This window comes from Rhinolophus hipposideros (assembly GCF_964194185.1).
Source record: "Rhinolophus hipposideros genome assembly, chromosome: 2".
NCBI lineage: Eukaryota > Metazoa > Chordata > Mammalia > Chiroptera > Rhinolophidae > Rhinolophus > Rhinolophus hipposideros.
The window spans coordinates 47530939-47547912 of NC_138048.1; the positions used below are offsets into that span (position 1 = coordinate 47530939).

Genomic DNA, 16974 nt, shown 5'->3' on the forward strand with positions numbered 1-16974 from the left:
TTGTAAATTCCAGGGGAGATTTCAAGAGGCTCACCTCATGTCGCCATTTTTATGATGTCATCTTGCCATGCTCTCTAATTGTGAAGGGGAGAAGAGGGTATAAAAATGAAAATTTTAGAGTGTCGGTTACTGGAAAAGGAAAGGTAAAGCAGGTGGAGAATGAAATGCCAGAGATAGAACTGGGATCAAAGCAAAAATCACCAGGAAAATATGGAAAACAGACTGTTTTTTCATAATGTACTCTCACAAACCATGTTATCATTTTATCTATTAATTTGTTTTCAGTTACTCTAATGCTTTTTTCTTTGAATTTGATACAGGACATGTTGGGAGATTTGTTTACTCCCATAGAGACTCCAGAAGCTCAAAACAGAGGGTTTCTAAAGGGACTGTTTGGTGGAAGTGGACAAACATTTGACAGAGAAGAACTCTGTAAGTAAACTTCTGGTTATAAAACTGTATTACCAAATAGAAGACGCGTGTGTGTGTGTGTGTGTGTGTGTGTGTGTGTGTGTACTTAGTGTAATATGTGATTTCAAATTCTGGAGTAGATTATTTTGCTTCGATACCATGAAAATTATTTCTGTTTATTAAATATGAAAAAAAAGATCATCTCATATTAAGAAATAATTCAACAAAAACAGTACATGAAATTAATACAAATAATTAGTAAGCTAATAAATGTGTCATTTACAAATAGATCATACCTGCAAGACAGGGTGAATATATTTGATTACTAAAGTCTGGAAAAAAATGTTTTTAAATCTGCCTACCTTTAACCACTGCTGGGAAACAGATTCTTTATTCAGAACACCAGGTTTATTAATGCTACAGAATAAATTATTTTTAAAATCTACCAGTGATACTCTAACAATAGTCAAAAATCAGTAGGAATATACTAGGGAACATTTTCAAAAAGAAGTTAAGAATATATTTTCCTTGTACACTATTAGTGGGATTGTAAATTGGTGCACCCACTATGCAAAACAGTATGGAGATTCCTTTAAAAATTAAAAACAGAGCTTCCATATGATCCAGCAATTCCACTTTGGAGTATTTATCCAAAGAAAAGAAAAACATTATTTCAAAAACATATATGCACCCCTATGTTCATTGCAGCTTTATTTACAGTAGCCAAGATATGGAATCATCCTTAATGTTAATTGATAAATAAATGGGTAAAGAAGATGTGATATATAGATATATAGATATAGATATATATTATATAATATGTATATTATATATAATTATATATTATATAATATATATCTAATATATTATATATATATCATTTCTGTTTATTAAACAGGAATAAAATTTACTATTTTACATATATATTGGAATATTGCTCAACAATAAAAAAGAATGAAATCTTGCCATTTGCAACTACATGGTTGGAACTAGAGGGTGTTATGTGAAGTGAAATAAGTCAGACAGAGAAAGACAAATACTATATAATCTCACTTATTATGTGGAATCTTAAAAAAAAAAGAACAAATGAACAAACAAAAACAGACCCATAGATACAGACAGCAAGCTAATGGTTGCCAAAGAGGAGGGGTTGGGTAAAAAAAAAAAAAGAAAAGAAAAGAAAAAAGAAACGTTTTCCAGAATACTTCATCATCATTTGGTCTTGCAGATCAAAGTTCTTTTCTCTTGAACTTTTAACTATGCAAAACATCTAGGCAATTCCATACAATACAACATTAATCTGCCATTAAAAGGAATGAATTTGATACATGGTACAACACAGATGAACCTTGAAATATCATGCTAAGTTAAAGAAGGAAGATTTAAAAAGGCCACATATTGTATAATTCCATTTATATAAAATATCCAGAATTGGCAAATCCATAGAGACAGAAAGTAGAGTAGTAGTTGCCAGGAACTGGGGCAATAAGGGATTTGGGAGTGACTACTAATGGGTACAGAGTTTCTTTATGGGATAATGAAAATGTTCTAAAATTAGATAGTGATGATAGTTGCACAACTCTGTGAACACACTAAAAAAAATCACTGACTTGAACACTTTAAAATGGTGAATTTTATGGTATGTGAATTATATCCTAATAAGGCTCTTTAAAAAAAAATAAATCTAGATTCCATTCCTAATAAAACATCTTTGGGAATGCTCACTATATTTTTACCAAGACAGCTGTTTTTCAATTTAAAAAAAAGTACTTCATTAAAATTAAATGAAACAGATTTGAAAGATTTGGGGAAATTTTTAGTCTGTTATAAAGTCACCAAATTTTAACATATGTATGTTAATGACCATCATGCATATACCTCATTCTCTGATATTTACACACACACACACACACACACACGTAAAAGATTACAAAAATGTAAACGTACAGAGAATGAGTAAAAATTCTAGCGATTTTAAAACGTGTTTGAACTTAAGTGACCATTAACTCTAAATACACTGCTATAAACATAGCATTGCTATATATGAAGCACATGGTAACCAAAAGCCAAAAATCTATGAGACATGCAAGAAATAAAGAGAAAGGAATCCAAACAAAACACTATAGAAAGTCATAATATACAAGAAAGCAAGAAAAGAAGAAAGGAACTAAGAAGAACTACAAGAACAACCAGAAAACAATTAATAAAATGATAATAACTATATACCTATCAATAAATACTTTAAATGTGAATGGTCTTAACACTCTAATCAAAACACAACGGGTAGTTGAAGGATAAAAACAAAAAGATCTGTACATATGCTGCCTACAAGAGACCCATTTCAGATTGAAAGACACACACAGACTGAAAGTAAAGGGATGGAAAAAAAGATATTTCATGCAAATAGAAATTTAAAAAAAGATGGGGTAGTAATACTTATATCAGACAAAATAGACTTTAAATCAAGTATATTTAAAGCCTTTTGTTACAAGCCTGTAACAAAAGACAAAGAAGGCATTTCATAATGATAAAGGGATCAATTCAACAACAGGATATAACTCTTGTAAACATCTAAACACTCAATATAGGAACACTTAAATATATAAAGCCAATATTGACAGCATAAAGGGAGAGATCAAAAGTAAGACAATAATAGTAGGAGGCTTTAACACCCCATTGATATCAATGAATAGATCATCCAGACATAAAATCAACAAGGAAACAGTGGTCTTAAATGACATGTTAGACCAGATGGATTTAATTGATATATTGAAGCATTTCACCCAAAGGCAGCAGAATGTACATTCTTTTCAAGTGCATATAGAAATATTTCCAGGACAAGTCACATACAGAGCACAAAACAAGTTGAAATACAATTTAAGAAGACTGAAATCATATCAAGCATCTTCTCTGATCACAGACCCCAAACCTATGGGACACAGCCAAAGCAGTTCTAAGGGGGAAATTCATGCAATACAGGCCTACCTTAAGAAACAAAAACAAAATATCAAATAAACAACTGAACCTTACACCTAAAGTAACTAGAAGAACAAACAAAGCCCAAAGTGAGTATAAGGAAGGAAATAATAAGAGCAGAGCAGAAATAAATGAAGTAGAGTCTAGAAAACAAAATACCAACAAAACCAAGAATTGCTTCTTTGAAGAGATAAACAAAATTGACAGACCTTTAGCAAGACTAATCAAGAAGAAAACACAGAGGGCACAAATAAATAAAATCAGAAATGAAAGAGAAGTGACAACCAGCGCTACAGAAATACAAAGGATTATTATAATTTTACAAACAACTATATGCCAACAAATTGAACAACCTGAAAGAAATGGACAAATTCCTAGAAACGTACTATCTTCCAAGACTGAATCAAGAAGAAACAGAAAATCTAAACAGACCAATAACTACTAACAAAATTGAACCAATAATCAAAAAACTTCCAACAGCAACAAAAAAGTCCTGAAACAGATGGCTTCAAAGGCAAATTTTATCATGTTTTCAAAGAAAAATTAATACCTATGCTTCTCAAACTATTCCCAAAAATTGAAGAGGGAAGGCTCCCAATCTCATTTTATGAGGCCAGCATTGCCCTAAAACCAAAATTAGACAAAGACATTACAAAAAAAACTGGGGGCCAGTATCCCTGATGAACATAGATGCAAAAATCCTCAACACAGTATTAGCAAGCCAAATTCAGCAATACATTAAAAAGATCATACATTATGATCAAGTGAGATTTATTCCCAAATTTGGATATTTTACCCAAAGTTGGTTCAATATCCACAAATCAATTAACAGTATACACTACAGAAACAAAATGAAGATAAAAAACCGTATGATCACATTGATTAACACAGAAAAAGCATTTGACAAAATCCAACATCCATTTGTGATAAAATTCTCAGCAAAGGGGCTAGAGGTAACATATCTCAACATAATCAAGGTTATATATGACAAACCCACAGCTGACATCATACTTAATGGTGAAAAGCAGAAAGTTATTCCTCTCAGATAAGAAATAAGACGGGGATGCCCACTTTCACCGCTTACATTCAACATAGTTTTGGAAGTCCTAACCACAGCAATCAGACAAGGAAAAGAAAAGGCATCCAAGTTGAAAAGGAAGAAGTACAACTGTCACTATTTGCAGATTACTTGATACTATATAGGGAGAACTCTAAAGTTCCACCAAAAACAATTCAAATAAATGAATTCCGTACAGTATCAGGATACAAAATTTATGTTCAGAAATAGGTTGCATTTTTATACAGCACTAATGAACTATCAGAGAAATTAAGAAAACAATCCCATTTACAACTGCATCAAGAAAAAATAAAATACCTTGGAATAAATTTAACCAAGGAGTTAAAAGACCTGTACTCAGAAAACTATAGACATTGAAGGAAGAAATTGAACATACAAATAAATGGAAGTATATTCCGTGCTCATGGATAGAATTAACTCTGTTAAAATGCCCATACTACACAAAGCAATCTACAGATTCAATGCAATCTCAATCAAAATACCAAAGGCATTTTTCACAGAACCAGAATAAATAATCCTAAAATTTAGATGGAACAACAAAAGACCCCAAATAACCAAAGCAATCTTGAGAATGAAGAACAAAGTTAGATATCAAACTATACTACAAGGCTATAGTAATCAAAATGGCATAGTACTGGCATAAAAACAGACATGATCAATGGAGCAAAATAGAGAGCCTAGAAATAAACCCATTCCTATATGGTCAAATAATCTATGATAAAGAAGGCAAGAATATACAATGGGATTAAATGGCAGTCTCTGCAATAAATAGTGCTGTAAAAACTAGACAGATACATGCAAATAAAATGAAACTCAACCATTTTCTTAAACAATATACAAAAATAAACTCAAAATGGGTTAAAGATGAAATGTAAGACCCCAAATCACAAAACACCTGAAGAAAACATAGGCAGTAAACTCTTTGATATTGCTCTTAGCAGTATTTTTTTGGATGTCTCCCCAAACAAGGGAAACAAAAGACAAAATAAACAAATGGGACTACATCAAATTAAAAAGTTTTGCACAGCAAAGGAAACCATCAATAAAATGAAAAGACAGGCTACTGCATGGGAGAAGATATTTGCCAATGACACATCTAATAAGAGGTTAATATCCAAAATATATAAATTAACTCATACAACTTAACACCAAAAAAACCCCAAACTATCTGATTAAAAAATGGGCAGAGGATCTGAATAGACAGTTCTCCAAAGAGGACATACAGATGGCCAATAGACATATGAAAAGATGCTCAACGTCTCTAATCATCAAGGAAATGCAAATTAAAACCACAATGAGATAGCAACTCACACCTGTCAGAATGGTTATCATCAATAAATAAATCATCAATGAATCATCAAAGAATAAGTGTTGACGAAGATGTGGAGAAAAGGGAACCCTTGGACACTATTGGTGGGACTGCAAATTGGTGCAGTCACTGTGGAAAACAGTACGGAGATTCTTTTAAAAATTAAAAATAAAACTACCTTATGATCCAGCAATTCCACTTTGAAGAAATCCAAAACACTAATTTGAAAAGACATATGTGCTCTTATGTTCATTGCAGCATTGTTTGCAATAACCAAAATATGGAAGCCACCTAAGTGTCCATTGATAGAAGATTGGTTAAAGAAGATGTGGTACATATATACAATGGAATATTACATGGCTGTAAAAAAAAAATGAAAATCTTACCATTTGTGACAACATGGATGGACCTAGAGAATATTATGCTTAATGAAATAATTCACACAGAGAAAAACAAATACTGTATGATCTCACTTATATGTGGAGTCTAAAGAACAAAATAAGTGAACAGACAAAACAGAAACTTATAGATACAACGAACAAACTGATGGTTCCCAGATGGGAGGGGGTTGAGAGGATGGGTAAAAAAGGTGAAAGGGCTTAAATACAAATTACCAATTATCAAAATAGTCACAGGGATGTAAAGTATAGCATAGGGAATATATTCAATAGCATTATAATAACTATGTATGGTGTCAGATGGGCATTAGACTTATCAGGGTGATTACTCCCTGATAAGATATATAAATGTCTAATCACTATATTGTACACATGAAACTAATATAATATTGTATGTCAACTGTAATTAAAAAAATAACTAAAAATGTAATTAGTCCATATTATATGGAATCTACACACACACGAAAAGGCCTATGGTAACAATATCTTTCACAGTTTCTTTTGTAGGCATTTTTCTTGGGTACTTGTTAACTTGTCCAAATACATATGTATGATAGGATCAAATATGTCTGTCTCCTACTAGAGAATGATGACAGTAAAATTTAACATGAGTAATTTGGTGATAAATTTAACTGTAATTATTTGAATTCCTGACAAATGTTTTAAATTGCTATGGCTTGAATTTACAGTTGGGGAAGCTTCTGCAGGAAAAGCATCCCGCAGTCTTGCACAACACATCCCTGGGCCAGGTGGTATAGAAGGGATGAAGGGCGCTGCAGGAGGGGTGATGGGAGAGCTGACTCGGGCACGGATCGCACTTGACGAGAGAGGACAGAGGTTAGGAGAGCTGGAAGACAAAACTGCAGGCATGATGACCAGTGCAGAGGCGTTTTCCAAACATGCACATGAGGTAAGCTGCCCAAGTAACTATAGGTGCCATCATCCAGTAATAACCTTAAACATTTAGGTCCTGCACAAGAAAGCTTAAACACAGATGCCACTGTCACTCATCCTGAGTTTACCCTGGATCTCATTATGGTATAAGTATTATATTACCCCAGCATTTGGGATAAAAACATTTTGGAAAAAACACAATATATTGATACTTCTTTATCTTAGGGGATAACTTAAAATAAAATTGCCCATTCATTCTGATACATTGGGTGTATATTGGGCATCATCTGCTGAAATGGTGCTTAAGTACCATTACATTGCATGATCTCCCAAGAAGGTCTGAGGGGCAGTAGAGGCTGGAATCCACAGTCCTTTTTCTCTCAATCATTAAAAATCTTTCCTGTCAGCTGAGTCCTTATAGCTTGATTTGTGTATTTTTTAAATCTTTTTCATATGCACTTTTTTATAAAATAAAGGAAATTTTATAAGGTTTGAGATTTACTTAGCTGTTCATGATTCACTCATATGAGCTTGCTTTGATTAGCACTTTTAAATATTTTTTTAACATCGTATGGTGACTTTTTTCTTTGCAGTTAATGCTGAAATATAAGGATAAGAAATGGTACCAATTCTAAACCTCTAAAGAAGCTGTGACTGCTTTGAGAAACCATTATTCAGGGAAACCAAATTTATTCCCAGCATCACTATTCAACTGCTAGAAGCCAGTTTCTTCTACAAAAAAATGTTCCATTACAGTCCATCTGAAGTGATCATAAGAGACTTGTCAGAGACACTGTTCAACCGAAAGGCTGCAACCCCGGTTAAAATCCCAAGGTATGGCTGAATTTGCCTTTTCCCACGTGGAATGGAGCTACCATCTTGGCATGTCATTTGCTAAGGAATTTACATTTAGGAACTACGAGGAGTCCTCCTGATGTGAAAAAATCCTGTACAAACAAAAGCATTAATGCACTTAATGAAAAAAACAATCTTTGCATGATAAATTAACATCTTAAGAGGAAAAGAAACAAAAGCATGTTGTGACAGAAGAAAAAAAGATTAATGGTAAACTATTTTTATAAATTGGGCCACACCTGACAATTCAAAAAATCTACATTAGAAGTTATCAGTGCATTTCAAGTACATTTCCATACCCAACTGAAAAGGAAAAGAAAACAAAACCAAAGTTTTTGGCTCATCTCTAACTTTCATTATACTAAAACATTATTGAATTCTTATGGCAAGAGTCTGACTAATATTCCTCTCCATTATATTTTAGATCATTCACAGTTCTCAGTCATAATCAAGTATTGCCAGTATAATAAATTATTCCTAACACAATTATTTCCATTTCTATCACCGTCAGAACAAGTTGCTATTTTTAGTCACAAACCTTGCAGGGTGGGTCACCTCAAAGCATTTTTTCAGCCTTGTTTGTTCTCTGCAGGGGAGTTAACGATAGGTTTGGGGAAACTAGACTATAGAACAATGCAGTTAGCTTTGAGAACTGATTTCACACACACTGGTTTCAGTTTCTGAAGTGATATATTTTTAATGCTCCATTCGTATCCTTGTCTGCCAATTACACAGTATATTACTGTTCAAACCCAGTGGGGTCTTTAATCCAAAGGTGCTCTTGCAGCCTGACACGCACAGACCAAACTGGTCATTCTCTTTAACCACGATTCAGTAAAACCTCAGTAAATGTTTTGAGAAAGGGATTCTGATTTATTACATTTCTGATTAACAAGGGCTTTCGTTAGAAATACTTTTGGTTCTGTACTTACTCTTGAAAACCTTTATAAAATATAGTGGTGTTTTTGCTGTCTTGGCCTCAGTCACCATTATGGACAATAGAAATACAGAGATTTTAATGGTACACAATCAATAATTTTGTCACTCAGGCTAAATAATACAAACCATAGGATTATGTCAATAGGTACCAAAGACCTATTCCTTATTAAAAACTCTTTTAAAATGGAATAAAGAATATCCTTAACATGATCATGCTAAAAAGGTATCTCTCAGAGGACTGCTAAAGGCAAAACAAAGACACCTGCTATCATTATTTAACATGAATCTAGAAGTCAAAAGTCATACAAATGAATATATGCAGATTCTAGGACCCATCCTATGTTTTTCCTTCAAAAAAATATATTTTTTTAAATTAATGGATTTGGCATATTCAATTTTGATTAATCAACATCTCACTAGATCTACTTTTGTGTTTTTTTTAAGAAATCACCATTTTCCTGAAGTTCAAGTTATTTTAATAGCCAAAGATAGTATTTCTTGGGATTTTTTAGGATTTTTTTAGTGAATTTGATTGAAGTGGTACTTTCTTTAAATGTTTTTAGTAATTTTGAGAAGAGCAAAGATGATTGAAAGAGTCAGTAAATGTAAACCAGGATAGCATTTCTCAGAGTCCTTGAATTCTCCTTATTTCTCATAAAAGCCTCTCCACAAATCTCTCCAGACTCCTGTGAACAGCCTTAAAGAACAGAACCTGACTTGGAAATACAAACACAATACATAAAATTGTATAGTAAATATAGTAAAGAAACTTGAGACCAGGATTTGGAAAGCCTTGGTGGTCAAATTGCAGTGCACTATTTATTTGTACCATCAATTTCAAGGACCCAGTTTTCTGATTTTCTGAACAGATACTTTGTCATTTCTATATTTAAAAAAAACCCACAAAATATTAGTTTATTTTAGCAACAATGAAATTCAGTCCAAAGTGGCTTTAAGTTCAAGAAATATCTCTGAAGTCCCTAATAAGATTTGATTTAATTTGTGCTACATCAGGGTTTGTCAACAGTGGCGCTACTAACAGAACGTTCTATGTTATGGGGACTGTCCTTTGATCACAGGAGGCTCAGCGACATCCCTGGCCTCTGCCCACCGGAGGCTAGTAGTAACCCCCAAGTAATGACATCAAAACTGCCTCCCGCCATTGCCAAAATTGCTCCCAATTGAGAGCTACTGCTCTACATCATTTAAGGACAGATTGAGTGTGAATATGTAATATAAGTCTTATATGAAATTAAGCATAATAATTGCAGTGTCATAACAAGATAAATTATTATTCCAAAAATTACACTTCATATGCAATACAATACTGTTTTGGAGAAAGCTTATATGGATCAGTAAAAATTAACACAGAATATTTTAAAGCATACAGAGAAAATACCAAAAAGGACACTATAGCATTTCACAGTAGAAGTGCTTAAAACTCTAATGAATAGATCAAAGGTTTATAATTAGCACAGCAATTGGAAGTAAACAGGTGCTTCTGAAATGCTTGAAAAGAATAGGTTCTTTTTAAATGTGTCTTTCAATATTGTTTTTATAAACCCTTTCTTAATGTAAGGATAACTTTATCCCACAAACTCCTGACTAGTGGAATACAAATTAATGAGGTTTTACTGTATCAAAATTATTTTTATAATCCGAAGAGATAGCAATAACAAGAATGTAATGTGCATGTGACTTTTCTCTTTGAACAGTTTTGTTCTGTTGCACTCACCTTAGCGCGTGCGTATGCGCGCACACACACACCACAACCACCATCTTATCATCATCCTTGGCAAACGAGTACTATTAGTCCATGTAATTCTTTTCATCTCTCCTCTATACTATTTAAATACCTTGCCTCTAAGAACATAAGAAAAATACTCCCAGTCACTTGGACAATAATAGAGAACATGACTGAGCCTTAGTTGTCGTTAAAATTACATTATACCTGATAAGGTGGCATCAGAAGGTTTGAAAACCAGTCTCTACAAGTTGAGTTTATCTCTCTATGACTCCCTCAAGAGCCAACCCCTTCTTAATGTCCCAGGAGAAAATGGGCCTTTGCATTCTGTTCATCAATGAGAAGCTAGAAGTGTTTGTTTTTCTGGTTCTAGTAATAAGCAATAATCCCTATCATGAAATCAGCCATTAACCTCAGCGTTTGGAAGGAAGGATGAGTGATTTATCATTTATTTTAATCCCCTACAAAAGCAGTAGTACTAATTTTGCTTCCTTCACTTCACTGAGACCCAGACTTAGAGTCCCAGTCATCATTAGGGTTGTTGTCTGACTAATTTTGGAAGGACAGTGACAGAACTCAGTGAGATGCTTTCTGAGAATTCAGTCACAAAAACAATTTTTCAAACCTTTTATATAGCCTTTGAATGATTCTCAAGTTAATAAATCAGAATCCAGGTCTCTATTCTTCAGAGATCCTAAGGGATTGCAAAGGAACAAGTTTACTATTGGAGTCCTTTTATGTGACCCATGTGTCCAGTTTTAAAGGTACCATTTGTCTGCTATCTGCATTAAGGAAGGACCCTGGCTTTGAAAAAGAGAAAAAAAAAGATATGCCCTAGGTTGACTGAATATTAAGATTAGCTCTTTGAGCTATATGATGGTAAAATGTTTGGAAAAAGGGAAAATGAAGAGGGTCTACAAAAGTAAACTAAAAATCCTCTCCTTGGTTTAGGATCATTGCGACAACCCTGGAGTAAATCTCTGTGATTACAGCCTGCTCCTGTGGGAAGACATTATAACTTGACCACTTTTGCTGAGAAAGAGCAATGCCAAAAGGAGTCAGACATTCCTATCAGGGCTTGCTCTTTGCCTCAGGAGAAACATAGTAGCCTGCCCAGCTTCTTCACTTCTGTCCGTCGTAGTCCCAAACTCATTGTGACTAGGTACTATGTCACATACACACTGGCAATACATACTTGCCAGTAAGTCATGTATTTGGATTGCATCATTCCAGGGAGCATGGTTGTCATGCGGCAGGTGTAGTGTATATATTTGCAGACAATCTAGCCCTGAGAGGATGAAATGCAGAATAAATAAGTTGAGTTGGGAAAGGAAGTGGAAGTGCCAATTTGAGGCAAGAGCTTTGGGGTGGGAGGGACATAGGAGCCAGAGGAAAGAGGAAGAGGCTTTGATGAGGAACCAGAGGTGCTGAAGTTTGCGTTTGTATCAGGTTGGTGCAAAACTAATTGAGGTTTAAAAGGTTAAGAAAAATTGAAAAACCTCAATTACTTTTGCACCAACCTAATAAATTTATGTAGGGAAGTGATTCTCAACCTTGGTTGTTCATAAGAATCACCTAAGGAGCTTTTAAAATTCCTAATTAAAATCTGTCAGAGTGGGAACCAAACATCTGTATTTTTGCATGCCCCACTATAGTTCGATGTCCAGCCAAGCTTGATAACCACTGCTTTATTGCCAACTAAGGAAGACACGCTTATCTACCTTAGCTTGTGTCCAAGCCCCGCTTCTGAGGGGTCAGGGAAGGCAAAGATGGAGGAGATACAGTGTTGGCTGGATGATATTTATTCTGTGTCACATCCAAAACAAATGTTCTGTATAAATTGATGACCAAACAGTGCCCCATGAACCCTTAGTAACTCTGTCTTTGTGATTTTCTCCTATGCGACTTGGCCATTAATTATTCCAAGTCAAACATCTATGTTTTAATTATCTAATACATGTGACATTACAAAACACCAGAACTATAAGAACTTCAACAGCATGTAAAACTAAGTGGAAAACTAATTCTCAATAGCTGGATAGTGGAAATACTCAAAACAATCATTTACTAAATCAGGTCCAAATGAATTATTCATTATTCGTTCAGAGGAGACGTGGGTACCAGGTACCTGTTCTGGTATAGGTATATTTTACTGGACTTGATCTTAGCAAGAAGGGAGAACACCTCTTCCTTTTCAATTGTTGTCTTAGCTCCCAGGGCCACTTGGATTCATTTTCTTAGTAACTACACATGTGTTTAAGGGGAGAAGAATGGCTGTAACTCACTATCTGGCCTCCAGTGCCCGGAAAGAGTGCTCTCACTATCAAAACAGGAGAGTCTGCCTATCCAAGGCAATAATACTCAATGAGAAAACTCAAGCGGGTTCTCTATCGTACTGCTCCCCTCTCGTACTGGCCCACCCTTCTCAACTGCAAAGCCAGAAAATAAAGTAGATGGTGGTTAAGGACAAGTGTACACAGGATCAAAATCTCTAATAACCTATAATTTTTAGTACTTAATTATGTGATGTTTTGTTCTAGGAAATAAGAAACAATGATCATTGATGTATCTTTCTTTCATCTTCAGAATTTTGCATCTTTTCAGAAAATGACAAATTACTATTTTTCTGTTGCACTCAGCAATTGTGACTATACTTAAAATTCTTGTAGTCTGTAGAGATACCAATAAAATTGTATATGTTTGTACATAGATGCTCTCTTATGTTATGATGTCATGCACTACTAAGATTTTTGCCGAGATTAAATATGGACAGAGGTAAGACCCTCATTTGCAACAGGTGAACCATGGTTTTACCAAGTATAATTGTTTTTAAAAGGCAGGGAGGTGGGTGGGCGAGCAATGTACATAATAAATATTGGAACTGAAAAACAGAAAGGAAAAAGAACTAAACATATTTCCCAAACTCCAAAAGGGTAGAAATAGCCATTCAAAATTTCCATCAAATTGGGGAGATGTGTAACTTTTTATTGTTAGACTTTACAATTTTGAGGATGTTGACTGATTTCACCTTTGGTGAAGTACAAGTTAATACTAAGTTTGGTGAGAGGGCAGCCTAAGAAATTGAGGCTAAATAAGATGTATTTACCAACTCACCATCCATACCTTACTTCCTCACTTCTTTAAACCTCAGGCTTTAATCTCCATGCAGGCAAAAAATAAGCTATTATGGGCTTACACTACCACCTAGTGGTTGTAATCACACTCATTAACCCAATACCTGTAAACGTCCCCCAGAAAGACTGCACTCTCCTGCTCCTCCGGCTTTTGTCTGCAGTTAATTCCTCACCAGGCACTTTTCTTTATAATTAGCTACATTGTGGCCTTAGCCAACTAATAATATTCTTCCAAATGCTAATTATCTCAGGAAAAATTTCCCACCACCACGATTCCCCTCCTACTTTTGGTTCTATATAAAAATGGAAAAAAAAACAAGCAATCAACCCCAGGCTGAAAAATGTTTTTGGACTCAAAGTACAAATATAAAAATAGATGCTGTAAAATCCATATGCCCAGGATTCCCTTCAAAAACTTTCTCAAAAGGATCCATTTACCTCCTCACCTTTGAATTACAATCACTCACGCTTCATGTCTGCATCCAGTATTGGGGGCAGGGCCCAGTGGTCCTGGCTTGTAACTCAGCCTCCTCCAGGCGATGGCTCTCTTCTGCATTCTTCATCATGCTCTGGCCCATAGGTTAGACTGTTCAGTGTCTTGATGTCACTTTTTCATATTGAGATTTTTTTCTTTTAACGTGGTTAAATTTTACAATCTTTTTAACTTATGAAGTTTGTTTTAAAGGGCTTTATGTGTATAAAATAATAAACATTCCCTTACTTTCATAGTTTTACTTTTTATATCAGGCTTTTAATCCATTTGGAGTTTTGGGGTAGGCCTCTAACTTGCTATTTTGACAAATGGATAACTTCACTACACCACTATTTTTGAATGACTCATCTTTTCACCACTAATTTGAAATGACATTTTCATATAGACATATACATATAAGTCTGTTTTCTAAATTCTCAAGTAATCTATTTATCTATTTCTGTGTCCTTACCAGTTAAATTATATCTTTATAATGTCCTAGTATCTGATGGATATCTTTGATCTTTTCCAAGTTTGTTAGATACTGATTTTTTTCTCTAGGTGAGTTTTAGGATATCACTGATCTCAAAAATAATCCCTGTTGAGACTTTTACTGAAATCATAGTGAATTTATAGGTTAATAAATAATGGTGTTTTGGCTGGCATCACTTCCTTTATGACATCTTCATCCTTCTTGTCACAACCATTTCCCTCATTTATGTTGATAAATTTGGCCTTCAAGTTTTCCAAGTTGCATATACAGAGTATCTCAAATGGCCTCAGTGTCAGTATCCCCACAATCAGCTACTTCCTCTACAACTCGACATTCAATTTGGGTTACACTTATAGTGGTATCATTTTTCATTTCTCTGATGCACTTACATCTTCTTTAGCCAACTTCTTTTGATTACCAATTTGGTAAAATGTCACATGGATTTAACACTGGGAGACCAGGAGTCAACACTGCTACATGCTTTACTGTCTGTGTGTAAAGTAAATGACAAATGTGAAGTGACCGATCATGGACAGACTTTGAAAGAAGTGACATAATCGGTAATTCATCATGATGCATGTATTTGTTTCCTACTAATGCTGTAACAAAGTACTACAGACTTACTGGCTTAAAACAACACAGATTGAAGGATGAGATCACTAAGATGGCAACGTGTAGGTCCTTCCTTACTTCACTCCCCATCACAAGAAGAACTAACAATTATTCAGGGACAAGACACTGCTGAGAGAATCCTAGAACATGGGGGTCAGATAGAAGCATCCCCTGCACCACAGAGACTGAGACAGACTGCATTAGAAGGCTACACGCTGACTGCACTCTCTTCCCCAGGCAAGTGCAGCACCACACAGAAAGGTCTCCCCTGAGCCTAAGGTTCCTTCAGTAGGAAAAGAGAGCCCAGGGTGGACATTGAAAGTTGTGGATCCCTTCTTGGGAGTCATACTCTGGCCTTGCCTCATAGGGATCTCTGTGGAATGTGCACAAGGGAATCTGCAGGGCTTGACCACTGGGGATTGGGTTATGACACAGAATCGGGGAGGGGCTTGCAACAATCAACTCTCAGATCTGGGCAGACCAACGTCCCACCTGCAGCACCCAGAGTAGTCCCGATCAGAGGCTTTGCTGATCTGCAGAGCCAAGATAGGGGTGCATTCTGACCAGGGAACTCAGTGGGGTGCAGGTCTGCCTGATTTGGGCTATCAAATGAAGAGCCTCTCTGTCTGCCCCTGGAGCCTGGTGTGGACTCCCTGGCCCCAGCTCTCCCCCACCCCTGTCTGGGCACGGAAGCTGAATAGCCCCACCCACTACTTAGTGTATATCCAGGCCCCACCCAACCAGAAAGCCTAGCACAGCCAGCAACACACCAGTGGAGAGTCCAGTCAGCAGACCTGATCATCTGCAGAGCAAAGCCAGTGGCACCCCCGCTGAGCTCCCAGCCATGCCTGACCAGGAAGCCTGGCCGTAGCACCTGGGAAGCTGCGTAACCCAGCAGCACTCAAGTAGAGAACCTGGCTGACAGTACTATCGCAGAAAAGACGGTGGTCCTATTAGGCCAGAGAACTTAGGGTACAGTTTGGCTTGAGTCAAGACCTCAAAGAGCTTTGACAGCCATGGAGCCAGTTCTGCCACTCAGCTTGGGCAGGGGAGCTAATTCACAGCTTCATTCACTGCTAAGGGTATCTTCTGGCCCCACCCAACCAGGAAGCCTGGCCTAATCAACCTGTCAAATGGCTGAGCCCAGCAGCATTTAAGCAGAGAGCCCAGCCGGCAGTTCTGCCCACCTACCAGAGACAAATTGGTGACTCTGTCTAGCCAGATATGCTTGATTAGCTCCCCAAACTAGAGACTTATCAGCCATAGGGGCTGCTCTGCAGCCCTTCCCCCTGTATAAGGAAGATAATCTGTAACCCTGTCCATTGCTGAATACAGCCTCCAATCCTGCTAACCAGGAAATTTAACCAGAGCTCCTGGGAATCTCAGTAGCCCACCCACCCTGCAGCCCTGATTATAAAGGCACTTTAATGAAGAATCTGACCAGTGACTCTGTGTTTGCCAAGCTAAGATGGTGGCCCTATCTGCCATGGGCCCTGCAGGTCTGCCTGATTTGATTTCCAAGCAAAAGCCTTACCAGCCTTGAGGTCTGTATTGGGCCCTGTTCAGGCAGGGAAACTAATTCCTAGCCCCACCCACTACTGTAATATCCTTCACACATATATCTCACCCCCACCCCCACCAGGGGACCTAACCACAGCA

At 36.2% G+C, this 16974-nt stretch overlaps 1 protein-coding gene across 6 annotated transcripts in view; it reads left to right on the forward strand.

Moving 5' to 3' along the window:
* STXBP5L (syntaxin binding protein 5L) overlaps window positions 1-9751 on the forward strand; it is a 252481-nt gene extending 242730 nt beyond the window's left edge. For all 6 annotated transcript variants that reach the window (XM_081030031.1, XM_081030026.1, XM_081030027.1 and 3 more), the window contains 3 exons: window positions 321-432; window positions 6862-7082; window positions 7660-9751. In XM_081030031.1, the coding sequence (XP_080886157.1) occupies window positions 321-432; window positions 6862-7082; window positions 7660-7701 (375 nt within the window). In that variant the 3' untranslated portion in view covers window positions 7702-9751. The remainder of the gene's footprint in view (window positions 1-320; window positions 433-6861; window positions 7083-7659) is intronic.
* Window positions 9752-16974: the final 7223 nt, after the last annotated feature.